This window comes from Anopheles nili, chromosome 2 (assembly GCF_943737925.1).
Source record: "Anopheles nili chromosome 2, idAnoNiliSN_F5_01, whole genome shotgun sequence".
Lineage (NCBI taxonomy): Eukaryota > Metazoa > Arthropoda > Insecta > Diptera > Culicidae > Anopheles > Anopheles nili.
In genome coordinates this window covers 72920373-72934728 of record NC_071291.1, presented here as the reverse complement: position 1 = coordinate 72934728, position 14356 = coordinate 72920373, and the positions used below count along the sequence as shown (strand labels likewise).

Sequence of the window (14356 nt, the reverse complement as noted above, 5' to 3'; positions counted from 1 at the left end):
TGCGTCAGTGTGTGCGAATGTGTGTGATTAGCGCTGTTTTTGTGGTATTAATTAAATTAAATGCGAGATAATGTTTGCCAAACGCATCGCTACCGGTGGGAAAACCGGTGGAGACATTAGAAACAGGCTCCAAAATAATGTTGTTGGGCTGGACACGAGAAAAAAAAGCCCATAAAAGACTCGAACACCTACACAGGGGAGAATGTGAATTTAAACGGTTAGCTTAGGACGTGGAGGCTATACCAGTCGCTCAACAGGACCTGAGTGTATGCTTTGGATGTAAATACACTCACGTGGGATGTAATTAAGCTGTACAAATGAAATATGTAGAAGCGAGGCTATTCATTTCACCAGTGAATCGGACTGGAGTTTTTCAATTGGAATGATTTTAGTTTGAATAATGCACCGTGTGGCCGAGAGAAGACTGTTTAAGTGTAATTTAAATTTATCAGCATTTTACATTCACACTGAGTATTTTGCATTTAGTTAATAAAATTATACACGCGTGAAGTTTTTTTTTGTATTTGATTATAGGTAAGTTTCTATATATACTCTATCATGTAGTGAAAATAACTTTCACAACAATATACCATTTTTTTAATTTTAACGCAGTGATTATTTGCAAAAAAGCAGTGATTATTTGATATTAATTTATACATTTAAGGCAAAAACCATCAAGCTACGAAAAATGTACACACTGTTGTATACTGAATGATGGACTAAAATATGCAGATCCTCAAAGTAAATCGAATATATGAAAAGCTACTCTGCTATTCGAACACCATTGCATCTGAATTCCGATCTGTCTTGGCCCAATTGATTTCGGCACACCGTCTAGTCCCGATGCAGATCGATACAGTTGATAAAACCGCTCTCCATGGCTCGTTTCGGTGGGTGCGATATGCAACTGCTATCGTATCCATTGCAGACACGTGCCACCTGGGCTCTAGCAGGCAGGTTGTAGTGCACTGGTCGAAAGAAGAAAAAAACTGGTTCGAGTGCAGTTGCATCGCGCCCCACGCCAGTCAACGATTTCGTCATACCAAAATGCGCCTCACGTGCGACACGTTTTCCGAAAATTTGTGCTAAATATTTCAGCCCACCAAAAGCGACCGTCTCGTTACGTTACCTGGCGCGGACGTGGTCTGGCATGCTCTCACGTGCCCAACCACGCTACGTTGGCTTCGATATTTTTTGCCGTATGTGAGCAAAGGGCTCTCAAATCACTTGGCCAATGCTATCGATATATTCCGTAATGCATTTAGCATCACACTCGGGCATGCCAGCGCCGTGGTTCTATTGGTTTTCTTCCAATTCCCCTGTTCTTAACGTCATTCGTCGCGATACACGGTGCACGAAATTTAAATATTTCAATTAAACTTTCTCGTTTTCCCGCTAGGTGGCGCTTGACAGAAGCATCGAAATGCATCCACCGAAATCTGCATCACCCGTGCTGCTGCTTATTGTGCTGTCGTGCACGTTCTACGGCCCAAGTGATGGAACACTGCCAGGACCACCAGTACCTAACCGGATTGGTCGTGAGCGGGGAAATATCCTGAAAAACCTCACTGGCACGCAGGAGTACGAGAACCATATCGTTACGAGCCGGTTGGATGCATCCGAGCCGGTTCGCATGATGTACCGAGGGATTCGCGAAGTGTACAACCGGTTACTGGGACCCACAGGGATGCGTGACGAGGGAGTATCCTTGCAAGCTCGCGTGCCATCGAATGTGCCCTTTCCGTGTGACGTACGAGGGTTTAGAAGTCCAAGAACCCCGACCAGTGTGCATCAGCTACGTCCCGGTGATTTCGATGTAGTAGCAGCTCTTGGGGACTCGTTGACCAGCGCAACCGGGGCTAATTCGCGCGTGTTCTGGGAGTTGCTGATCGATAACCGAGGCTTGTCGTGGTGCATCGGAGGTCAAGGCAATTGGCGGACACATTTGACGTTGCCGAACATCCTGAAAGAGTTCAACCCTCGCTTGTTCGGGTAAGGCACGATTTTAGGCGCTGTTAACGTTGAGAAGCGTTATGTTTACTACTTTGTTGTATCTCTCGGGTTACGCTAGGTATTCCTTTGCGGACTCGTACAATGTGCACCTTCCGTCTCAGTTTAATGTGGCGGAGATTATTGCAACCACAAGCGATATGCCGTATAATGCGGCCTCGCTGGTGGAGCGAATGAAGGCTGATCCACGGTAAGTAAGAACAACACGGGCTCCAAGTGAACATTGAACAGTATATACAAGAGTCTACTCGAAGACAAATGGTGTTCATGGGTTTATATATTATAATTTTACTATTAAAACAGCGTTGATTGGAAAAACCACTGGAAGCTGCTCACCGTCATGATTGGTGGGAACGATTTCTGTTCGGACGTGTGCTATCAAACGAATGCCACCGAGTGGATCAATCGTGATCAAGAGAAGTATCTCATGACCACGCTTTATTACCTCAAGAAGGCAATGCCAAGGTATTTCGAACGATTCGCTTATAAATGATCATGATTGGATGACTTCTTGCTGGGCCTACTTCTGCTCGCCTTTTTCCAGGACCCTTGTGAATCTCGTGCCATCACCCCTTATCAACCTGTCGTTTTCGATCGACAAAGTGCAAGCTCCACTGACGTGTCAATTTGTGCGCCCGATCGAGTGCTCATGTCTGTATGGACCGAAGTACTCCACGCGGCGGAATCTTTTCCGTCAGTTGGAGCGACGATTCGTGAAGATTATGGAACGAGTTAGTCATCGACCGGAATTCCACAGTGACGAGTTCACCGTCGTCTATCAGCCGTTCTATCGGGACGCGAGTGTATTTTACCGGCGCGACGGTAAACCAGATCTCTCCATTATGGCCATCGATTGCGTGCATCTCAGCCAGAAAGGACACGCCGTGTCGGCGAACGGGCTGTGGAACAACATGCTCGAGTCGCCACGCCACAAGACTACCGTGCTGAGGGAGCTGTTCGAGGACTTCAAGTGCCCAACGTCCCAGAACCCGTACGTCAGGACGTACTATAACAGCTGAAAGGAGCGAACCCAATGAAGACTGTGTGTTAAGTTTTTTTATGTAACATTTATTTTACATTACGTTATATCGGTTCTGTACAAAGAGCAAATAAAAACGAACAACAAATTGGTTGAGTAAATGGGTGACAGGTGCGATGAGGATGTGCGAACTAAACCTAGTGGTGATAGTGTTTGGGGGGGGTTTGAACTGACTTAGATGACAGTGGACCTGGTCTCCTTTCGTTGGCACGGTCCTGATGAGCTTAATGATGATGCGGCACTCCGTAGGTGGAACGCGGAGGTCCGTACGAGGAAGACGGTGGTCGGTAAGAGGTGAGCGAGTGCAGGCTCGATCCGTGCGACGGCCGGTGGTGATGTCCTGATGAACCGAAAGACGGAACACCGTACGAGGACGACGGGATGGCTACGAAGGATGGGCCGGATGAGTGAGACGATGAGTGAGCGTATGATCCGCCTGAGTGAGACGAATAGGATGGTGCCGAGTATGACGAGTGAGGTGCTGAGTAGTGCGAGGACACGCTTGGCACACCGTAGCTCGAGGACAGCGATGGAACACCGTACGACGAGGACAGACCGGAGTACGACGAGTGCGATGACACGGATGGCGCAGAGTAGTGAGATGAAACCGAAGGAGCAGAGTAGTGAGATGAAACCGAAGGTGCAGAGTAGTGAGATGAAACCGAAGGAGCAGAATAGTGAGATGAGACTGAAGGAGCAGAGTAGTGAGATGAGACTGAAGGAGCAGAGTAGGAAGAGTAAGACGAGCCACCCGAGGAGTAGCCATGAGATGGAGTGAAAGAAGAGTGAGAAGAGTAGGATGGCACTGAGTAGGATGATGACGACGAGTGAGACGAGTACGACGGTACGGAGTAGGACGAGTGAGAAGGTCCGTGAGAAGCCTTGTAGTACTCTGCCACCTGGATGCCCTGTTGGACGTGTCCTAGCTCAATGCCAGTGGTTTTGCCGTGTCCGTGTCCTGAGTACGATGGAACTCCATAGACCGGAGACGGAGGTCCATAAGATCCTGATGGAGGTCCGTACGAGGTCGAAAGTGAGCCAGAATAGCCACCTCCGTGTGAGCCTGAGTTCTCGTGCTCCAGAAGCGCTTCCTTCACCTTGTGCAGTAGGCTGTGGTCGACGTGCAGACCTTCCGATGTTTGATGACCGGGGCTAACCGCGACATAGCCACCATCGTCGTATCCACCACCACCGCCATGACCATGACCGTGGCCGTATCCACCGTGAACTGGTGGCTCACAGGCAACAAGGGCCACGCTGATCAGCAGGAAAATCTGCAACGAATCGCAAGGGTGAAAGTGAATAGTCAGTGAGCTGACAACCGGTGTTACTGATCCTAGCAGGCTGAGCGGTTGCTTGGCAAACAGAACGATGCCCAGCTGTATCTAGAGTAGCAATTTTGCTAGCTTCGGGATCGGATACATTGTAGCGAGTAATTGCGTTACCGCGGACAGTATCGTACTCAAAAGCGAAACCATTTCGCACGAGTACTTTGCCGAGGTATGGTAGAAAGTGAAATCCCGAGCACAACCGGTCGTGAAACTCACGCCTCGGAACGGGCGGTGTCCATTCGGGACCGCTACATATCTGGCTTGGGCCACCTCGAGGGCATCTGTGGACTTGCGTAACCGTGCTGGGCTGGGAAATCGGAACACGAACGAAGGAACCTGGGCGGCCAAACTCCTTTCTCCCGGTTTGGAGTGCCTGCGCGCGGGCTCGCAAAAATAAAAGGCGTTGATATGAAAGTAATGGTCGGCGCTTGGGGTCCGAGATGAGCGGTTGGTTTTCATCAAGATTAATCTCGCCCGTGAAGCTGATCGGTTGAAGGTGGCCCGTACACTATGGTCGACACAAAAAAGGTTAAGCTTGCGCTTGCACTTATCATCATCATCATCATCATCACTGTCATAATTTTGCGATTACCGCGAGCTGCCGCACATGACGGCGATTGTCGAATTGGACCTCAAAAAGGGGGGAGTCCAGTTTTACGATGCGGTGAAAGGCAATCGGTGCCAGGAGGCGATCGGTGATGATTTTTGTCCACAGGATTACCGGACCGGTATGACGTAACCGGGCGCAAGATTTTAGTGCGGCAAAGAAAGTGAACTTTCCCGCAAAAAGGAGAACACGTTGGCGCCGGCGAAACGGATCGAGTGATTTCGCTAGACCGGTCGTGGCGAGTTCCGGTGGGTACGAAATAAAAGGAGAACGTCAAATGATGCAATTCACGCTTGGTGCAATGATGGGTGGGGGGTGGGTGCCTGAGTGTGGGCGCGCAATTGAAAGATGCAATTGCACTCGAAACCAGCGTCCGCGAGAGATGAGTAGGGCTCATTAGTGTCCCGCTAAGTGCCACTTTTGACAGTGTGCGCTTCCGTCAGGAGGAACCGAAGGCTAGTGGTTCGAATGGAAAGTGATTCATTTGAGCGTCAGGAACGAGGATATGAATGGAAGCGAGCGAGAAGTGGAGGACTTGAATTGATTTATCTATGTAACTGGTATTACGTGGTCAGCTGAGGAATGTGTCCAGGTAACGGAATAATTAAGACACAATGGAATGCTCTTTGAAGTTGATTTGGATTATGAAATAATGCTTCTTCGTAAAGAATCGTATGTAAAGTACCTCGAAAGAATGCATTGTCGATCGATTTTGGCAAAATAAACACTGTCTAAATATCCAAAATCTTCTTAGAAGAACAATTTTCCCAATATTTCAGAATGATGTTTTTTAAATGTGTGTTTTTGTAGAAGACATATCATAAATCTGATAATGAAGTCTGATTACTTGAAATCCTTATGAATGATCCTTCAATATAGACATTTAAAATATCTTTGCAGGTATCCAAATGTAAGTAGAGCTACTTCCGAATATCTAAAGGCTTTTTTAGATGATGGTATGCTGTATTCAGCAGGAATAACGTGACGTCAGTTAATTCGGTACTGATCACGTGCGCATCGTTCAAAAGTGCTGCATCATCACCCGCTCAAGCCGCCATATGGTCCTCGGGGGTCTTTCTAAACCGGATGCCTATAATGGCACATCTCTCCGGACATAAATCCACCCTGGGTCTGTAAGGGTTTTTTTTAAACCGGCGATTATCACAACAACAAAAAACATCTCGCCAGAAAAGGCTCGCAAAAAAAAACGAAAAATAAACAAAAAATCCTTCAAACTCGCACACTCGACGCGCAGTGCAATCGAGACAAATTTGCTTCCCTTCCTTCTATCGCTCGATCAATTGATCACTTTCACTTTGTACTGTTGCGTTGTTTCAGGGTTCCTTCTTTTTGGGGAGGTTTTTTTTTGTTGGTCAGTCCAGGGAGGCTGGACGAGTGCTTTTTTTTTCTCTCTGTCACCAGTACTTTCCGTCGCCTCGTTTCCGATCACGCATCCGGCATTGCAGCACCGTTTTATTGCACCGCTTTTCGCAAGTCGCGTATCAAGCTCTCCTCCGATCCGTGGTAACAGTCGCAAAGTAGAAGAAGCCGGCACTTAAAATTCGTGGACAGGCGTCGTTGTCTCACTGTTCGTTCACTTTCTTTTGGCTGGGCAGCAGCTTCACTTACCGCACTGAATCGGTTCATTTCCCTCGCTCGGTTGTTTAGTTCTTGTTTCGTTTTTCGTTTCCTGCCGTAACTGGCAGGTAGGGCACACTTTGACAAGGTCGGTGGCACTGGAGCTAGCTCTGTGGAAGGCTCTGCGCGGGCACACTGCACTGCGATCACTGATGGCTTCCCAGCAGCCGGCAATCTCTTTTATACGGCCGGTTACCTTCTCTGGCGCGAGACTTGCCTCGTGTACATCTCGATGGAGTTGGCCCCTTTGGGTGGTGGGCTCGAGGACGATCGAAAGAGAGCGCATGCGGTCGCGACGACGGTGAGATGGTGGAAAGTGCAGAAAAACTCCTGCATCGTTCGCCCGGACAGGTCTTTCACTTGGTATGCCATCGCAAGTGGGGCGACGGAATTTCGGCAGCATGATGAGTGCGGGGAAAATTTTGTCTTATTTTCGGGGAATTATGCTTGAACCACTTACTGTGGCGTCACGTAACCGTGGTAGTCTTCGTCCTCAGGCACCGCCTTGTGTGGTGGAAATCGGCCGGGATGCGATACCGCAAAGTATCCCGCGTGACACACGCGCGCACTGGGTTCTTTGGCAGATCTTTTTGGTTTCTTGTGAAGGGATTAATTTTCTGAAGAGTCACCGCATGTCACGCGTTGCGCAATCGGTGTGATGGACGATCGCCGGGAAAACGCTCGCTCCTCGGACCAGAGACATTTCCAGCTGATGTCCGGCGCGAAAGGTCTGTCATTTTCGTTCGCGGTTAATGTTTTTCACTCGTTTGGCCCGGTTGTTTACGGTTTGATCGCATTGATACGAGATGCGTAATTGACATTTACCGCCTTTGCGGAGGCAATTGGAGCTGCAATTGTGCCGTGTCTTTGTGGCGCAAAGCGATCTCCGCCGGTGGCAACTTTTGCATACGGCCTGGCCTGTGAGCGATACGGTGTTTCTTTGGGGATGGGAAAAAGAGGCTTTGTTTTGCGTGCGGCGGTTGACCTTTCAAGGCAAGAAAAACTCAGCATGATGACGATTTAATATGCTTTTACTTTATGCTATTGCTGTGTTTTTGTGTCATTTTGTTCGGCAAAAAGTATTAGTTTTCCCGTCTGTTAAATAATCACAAAAAAAACTCACTTGGATTAATATAATTCATGTGGCATTTGGCTATTGTTATCAGCAATTAGAATTAAAATTTATTTTGTTTTGTGTTGATAATAAACCTTTTTTGGTTATACTTTACTTTATTTTTTAAATTTTATCATTTCTATTTGATTTGCCTACATTTTTATAAAATATATATTTTTCTTTAATCTTCGTCGAAACCTTATAAATCTTCATGCTTGTAATAAACCTTTTTAAATCATGTTGTACCTCGTCCTTCCCAGCAAAACAAATGTTCTACTTCAAGGCAAATGGCGATCAAACTGCATCATGCTACACATGTTCCTCTCGTCTAAATTATGCAACGCGTGCATTCTTCATGGCGCTAATGAGATAATCAGAACCTCGGTCAACCATTATGCAAGCCTCTCCCGAGCGTTGATGATCGTCGAACACGAGCCATTACATTACCTCGCCCGGTGAGTGGTCAAAGGAGGAGAAAACATGATGACAAAAAAAATACACAGCATAACACAAACATAAAAGTCCGGTTGAACATACACAAGCTCCACCGCAAACTCGGCATCCACATCCATCATATCAGCGGCCTGACAACGGCTCAAACCCTGATGTCATTTGAAAGTGATCCACACCACCGAATCGGCCACCGATCAACGCAACTGGATCACTTGCCCCAGTGAACGAATGAATGGTGTGGGCCTTCCCGCTTAAGGGAACTGAAAGCTTATATCCGATGGCCGCAAGGGCCCAACGTGCTGCCTAAAACGTACGTGGCGGAAGCCGCCAGCCCAGGTTCCCCCAATAATTGCTGTCTCCGTCGGACGCATTGTTTCCGCAGACAACACCGAAGGAAATGCGCACCACACCTCCTGTGGATCGTCGGACCACGAGCCCGTGAGGTGGTGATACAATGTTTGATCACCGAAAATGTAGAAAAATTATGTACGCTTTTACGTTCGGTTTTTTTTTCGATTCGTATTTTTCACCCCACTCGCCCTGATCACCATTCAGCTGATGGAAACCATTGTTTGATGGGCCTTCCAGCCGATGGCGGTTGGAAAACTATTGCGTAAGCGAGCGCGGAGAAAGAAGAAATGCGCCTCGTGGCCTAGTGGCTGAGTGGCAGAGCAGCGATAAAGTGAAGGGATTGGAACGGAACAGCCTCCCGAGTGGGCTCGTCTCGGGGACGGCCCATTTCCATGCGCCTTGAGCTTCCGATCGCTGCCAACCGTCGAAAGGTCGCGCGATATTCACCGGCTTCTGGGTGCGCTGGGCGTAATAAGTTGTGTTAAATTCATAATTCCGTCACACCGAGCGAAAAGCGACCATTATGCAATGAGGCTAGCTGGCGGGTGGTTCCCGAAACGAAAGCAGTTTGACCGGAGTTCTGTCCGGGAACAGCGGGTGTGTTGGTCCGTGGCAGCAGGTTGAGTAAGATGCTCTCTCCCGGGACGGCTCTGCAGCATCGCAGTAGGCGTTGAGAAATGAGATTGCCTTTGATGACTTTTACGTCGATGTAAACATGCCCGGCATGTCAGGGTGACATTTTCTTGCGTGTGTTTTGCGGTAATACTGGTTTGTTTACGGGATTGTTTAATTTTGGACGGTTTGAGGTTCGGATTAGCTGCGGACGATTTTATTACTGTCCGCACCTGAAGCACATGGGAAGCGAATTAACGAAACCGAAAGCAAACAGATTCGCTTTCGCGAGACGATTAAACGGGGAGGCAATTAAAATGCACATGTTTATATGTGGTCGCGGCCACAGGTGTACTTTCATTTTCGTTTCCGATGTCCCGGGGATGGTGGGGTTGATGAGCCGAAAATGGAACTGGCTGATGATGGAGCCTAGTATTGTTGGATTGTGTATGTTTAATGCGTGTTGGCATGATTTTTCATGTCCGGGAGGGTACATTTGAGACATTTAGATGGAATACCGCAGTGAGTTTCCGCGAAAAATATCGTTCCCAATTTTCAACGGAAATACGGTCATTTAGCTGCATCAATTGAATATTAAACATTTTATTTTAGCACTTAAAGGTCCATGATTTTTTTAAACCTTTGCTTATAAGGATGCGCTTGTTGGATAAGCATTAGGAAACCTCCTCCATATCGCTCCATCCGAAGTGATAATTACTCATGATTTTTTGCTGCTATCAACGCACTTTCTCATTAGCATTATTTTTGCGCTGCCTTTGCAACGCCGACCGTCCCAGTATGGAAAACCGAGTTCGCGAATGTGCAACACTGATACTGCTACGCGACCGAGGCAACAAAGCCCGCCTCGACGTCTTCCAGCTTTATGTAAGCGAATAAAATACACGCTGCCGGAATGTCGCCGTCACTGGGGGAAAAATGCAACCGAATGCAGAGCGTTTTGTGGTGCTTTTTGTTTTAGGTTACAGAGCGCTGGCTCCATTTTTTCGGCTCCATGATGCAACCGGCGTGACACTGAACGTACATGCGTGATGGCGCAGATGCCACGCGGGATGCATCAACGAAACTGAAGCGAAAAGAAAGTGGCGTGCCGAAAACGAACGAACTAAAGCCCCTGCTGCTAATCCGCCTTATCTTGTGGCTCGGTACACCCTCTTCATCCGTTCGCCATTTCATTTCCCTTCTGCAAGCATAATTGCATAATTGTGCACTTCGTTCCGGCTGGTTTGCGGGCACGAACGGGCGTGGGTGGAAGCACGTGCGAAAAGACAAAAGGCCGCACATGGAAATCGCACATTTTTCACCTCGCGAAATCATTTCGATTTTCGCATTTCACCGCACCCGGTAGAGGGAGGGCTTTCCATCCCCCAGGTGGGTGGGTGGCATAAGGGTGCAAAGGATGCAAAAAGAAGCAAAAAAAAAGCCATACAATTCGTGTCGCACTACTTCACGCCAGTACCATTTAGCCCCTCATTAGAGGCGGGAGAAGACACGCTTGTAGAAGAAAATGTGGGGCCTGCTTTTTTTTCTCTCCTCAGCGCCGGTTCGTTGAGTTCCATTAGGAGGGCACGGATGCGGCTAATTTTTGTCACACCGGCCCACGGACGGGGCTGTTAGTGAAATTGTTCATTGTTGGCACCTGTCGGGGGTGGCAGCTATTCGTGTTGCGCAATCGAAGCTTGAGGTCAGGACGCAAGAAGCTTATAGCACGAAGTCTGGTGCAGAAGAATTGCGGCGATAAATGGAGCATTCCTTGAGGGAATGGCACTAAAGCAACTGATCACAATAAGCTCAATTATTGCCACCTGATCACGGAGGGTAATCGCTGGATTTGCATAGTAAACTCTCGTCGTAGCGTTCGGCGTGGTAAATCTCACTGGTGATAACTTCATTGTAACGTTATGGCTGACCCAAACGCAAAATAAAGCCATTTAATGATTATGCTCCTTCCCAGGGAGTGGAATTAATCTTAACCAGCCAGCCATTTGATTAGCTCTTATGACACTAAACGCAGCGAATGTCTGTTTGCCTAATGAAGTTTATTTATCAACCATCCACATGTAAGGGCTCATAGAAAATAAGCGTGACCTTCAGGTAAGGGAAAGTGAAAACGAAATTGATTCTTCAGAGCTCCAAACTTTGTTGTGATTAACGTTTTTTAACACCTTCCCTTAAGCCGTTGAGTCCATGTATGCTACAGATGGATGTGCATGTTTTTTTTTGCTCCCCCGTATCTTGAAGCCTATGATAAATGGTAAACCTTTTCCTCTTTCCCGGGGCGGGACTGGTTGCCTCCGGGTATCTAATCAATCATACCTAATTAATAAAATTCGTGCATGCTCACGATCGCTTCACACGCGATTGTCCTATCGGGTCGGTGCAGCCCTTACGCAATGGCAAATGCACCGAGCGAGTTACTTTGAACGGTGATTAATAGATGCAGCCCTTCTCTCGACACTGAGCCGTGCCGAGGGCGAAGGGTTGAATTTTGCTCCGATTTCGGTGGCTGCGAGAGCTTCCCTACCGAATCCGGCCCTTCGGTAGATCACCTTTCACCGGGAGGTTGATGATAAAAAAAGAAACGAAAAAAAGGCCTTCAACTCTTCCCCAAACGCGCACGAAACCTTCGCACGTGAAGTGACTCAACTTAAACGGCACTTCCCGCGGCCGCAAATTACTTTAAGGCACCGGCCACATTGCAGGTAACGCTGGTACACAATCGGAGCGGTGGCATTGCGCAATACGGAGATTGTGATGAGCTGAACATGAACAACGTCTCACAAGGTGTAGCAAACGCCCGCCTACAATGGGAATTAGTGCATCATTAAATCATATCCATCAGGCAACCGTGCGACACCGTGCGGTGGCTGTGCGAATGTGGAAATCTAAGTGACACTCCGCGGAATGGCAGGAATTTGGCCCTGGACTCGTGGGGCGACCAGCACGGAAACACCTGCCACTTTTCTGCAGCCCAGTGAACCACGTCGGTAGGGCACGGGCTTTCATGAATGAAAGCTGGGAAATGGGCCCCACTGCTAGGGGGATTGCGTTGCTGGCATGAGGCGTTTGGATGCAGATCGTGGCACAGATAGGCGATCTCGCTGGCATTAATGAAGATCTTAGATCGATACTAGCGGCTCGTCGCGGTGTAATTAAATCATCTGGCGTCTTTCATAACGTAAAACGGGCTCGGTTTTGTGCGGGAAATGAAAAGAAATGCACTTTTCAGGAGCATTTACGAGATGAAATAATGACTAAGCATAATACGAGACGATTGGGGATTTGTTTTCAACGTTATTTGTTTGTTAGGTATTCAATAATATAGCAATTTAAGATTGTTTTTTGCACATGTTGCAAACCAATAAATTGTTCAACTAACATGGTAGTTTCAACATGCATCAATTTGAAACAAATTTATTTATCCTGTGTACGTTAATAAACCAAATTCAAATCCAATCCTAAAGGATGAGGTTATTCGTTCGAGTAATTAGTTAGAAATCCAACCATAAGTTTTTGTGACTCTGTTGTTAAAAGCAAACGATTGTTTACGAGCAAAATGAACAACATCCTTTTGTTTCTTCTTCTCTTTTCAATCATAAACAACGAATAGTGCGCACACTTTTTACGGAAGATCTGTAAAGCCCAATCAATGCCTCGGTGCCACGTCGCCGCTTACGCAGCCTTGCGTTCATATACCTCGACCCGGAAGCGACCGATCCCCGGCACCATTTCTGCACGTCTGTTAATTTTCGTTTTTTTGCTGCTACCCATTCAGAACGATAAACGGTCAACGTGGATTGCGGTTACGGATCGCGGTAATCGCCGGCATCGGTTTTTGAATGGTGAAAGTTGAACAATGTCAGCGCATGACCGCGTACGGGAGAGGGCGAAAAGAAAATAAACTACGGTGCAAAAAAACAAGCCTTAGCAAGGAGAGCCGTTGGGGTTAACCTTCACCAGCTCCCTCCCCACAGGCTCTCGACGCCGAAGGTGCAGAAGATTAAGGCATCCCAGTGCGAGTGTGGTAGGAAGCGATTTTTCAAAAAACTCCAGCGAATGCGTTCGGTTGCGTGATGACCGGGAATCTAGGGAGTCCGTGTCCCTTTCGTGGTGATTGTCACCCACTAGGGGGGTGGTACGCTCGAGAGCGAAAGGTGGAGTCATTTCTCCCACCCGCTGACGATGGGCGGCCTTTCTGTTCCATCCCACCCGCCCGGAAGCTGCAAAAGGTTGAGAATAAAACGATTTTGCGTTAATGTGCGTATCGTGGACAGGGCAGGCAATGATGACGGCTGCCCGACACAAAGCCGGTGGAATTGACTCCACCGCTGAGGCTGGTTGGCATGACGTATTGGATTGACATCAGCGTCGCCAATCGTAGGCATTAGGACGAGCATTGTTGAACCGCCACTAACACGGGCAGCCATGGCTGTCAAAGCCGGCTCTTCTTTGGCGGGTTTTTCCATGGCAACACACACTCTTGAGCCTCTGTCTCTCTTTCTCTCTGTTGGGTTGGAGATTGATTATTTAATTGATGAACGGCTTTGCCAAAAGTTGAACCCGAAAAGGCTTCACCAGCACGATGCGTTCGGAAAGAAAGGGTTTTGACTTTCGGTGAAAGGAGCAGTACAGTGTTGCATGATGATCTCCAGCGGGTATCCAATGATAGGGTGGATTTATTTATGCGTGTTTTTTTTTCGTTCACCTCTTTGCCGGGTAGGCATGTTTTGGCAACACCAAACGATGGGAAGCACCGGGTGGGATTATGAAAGGGATTATTTACATCGATGCGTTGTTGGAATGCCGATGATGCAGCGGAGGCAAGATTTGCGGGAGCAAAACATGATTTATTAGAGATCGCGTTACGATTGACAAGCTCAAAAGCGTGTCGAGGATTGATTGGTGGAAATATTTGCAAAGCGAAAAATGGTATTAATAATGTTAGTAAAATTTTATAACCAAGTAACATCACTATTCTCGTATCTTCCACTACATTAATCTTTATAATGCAAGAATGTAAGAAAAATGTGTTGCTGTTGTTTTATAACTATTGGTTAAAATTATCCAAATTATGTAATATATTTTAGTTGATGCAGACAAAAATTGTAGTGATTCTGTTTGAGGAAATTTATGCAGATGTTGAAATTGTAAAAAAGAAACCACTGTGCGTATTACAGTTTCAT

General features: G+C 47.4%; 2 protein-coding genes across 2 annotated transcripts; one reads left to right on the top strand and one right to left on the bottom strand.

Moving 5' to 3' along the window:
* The first annotated feature begins 1423 nt into the window (after positions 1–1423).
* LOC128730134 (phospholipase B1, membrane-associated-like) lies at positions 1424–3029 on the top strand. Its single transcript, XM_053823167.1, has 4 exons — positions 1424–1992; positions 2072–2200; positions 2314–2475; positions 2555–3029. The coding sequence occupies exons 1-4, from the start codon at positions 1424–1426 to the stop codon at positions 3027–3029; spliced, it is 1335 nt and encodes a 444-aa protein (XP_053679142.1).
* Positions 3030–3273: 244 nt separating this feature from the next.
* On the bottom strand, positions 3274–6634 carry LOC128731954 (prisilkin-39-like). The gene is made up of 2 exons (XM_053825114.1): positions 6617–6634; positions 3274–4323 (listed from the first exon to the last, which is right to left on the bottom strand). The coding sequence occupies exons 1-2, from the start codon at positions 6632–6634 to the stop codon at positions 3274–3276; spliced, it is 1068 nt and encodes a 355-aa protein (XP_053681089.1).
* Positions 6635–14356: the final 7722 nt, after the last annotated feature.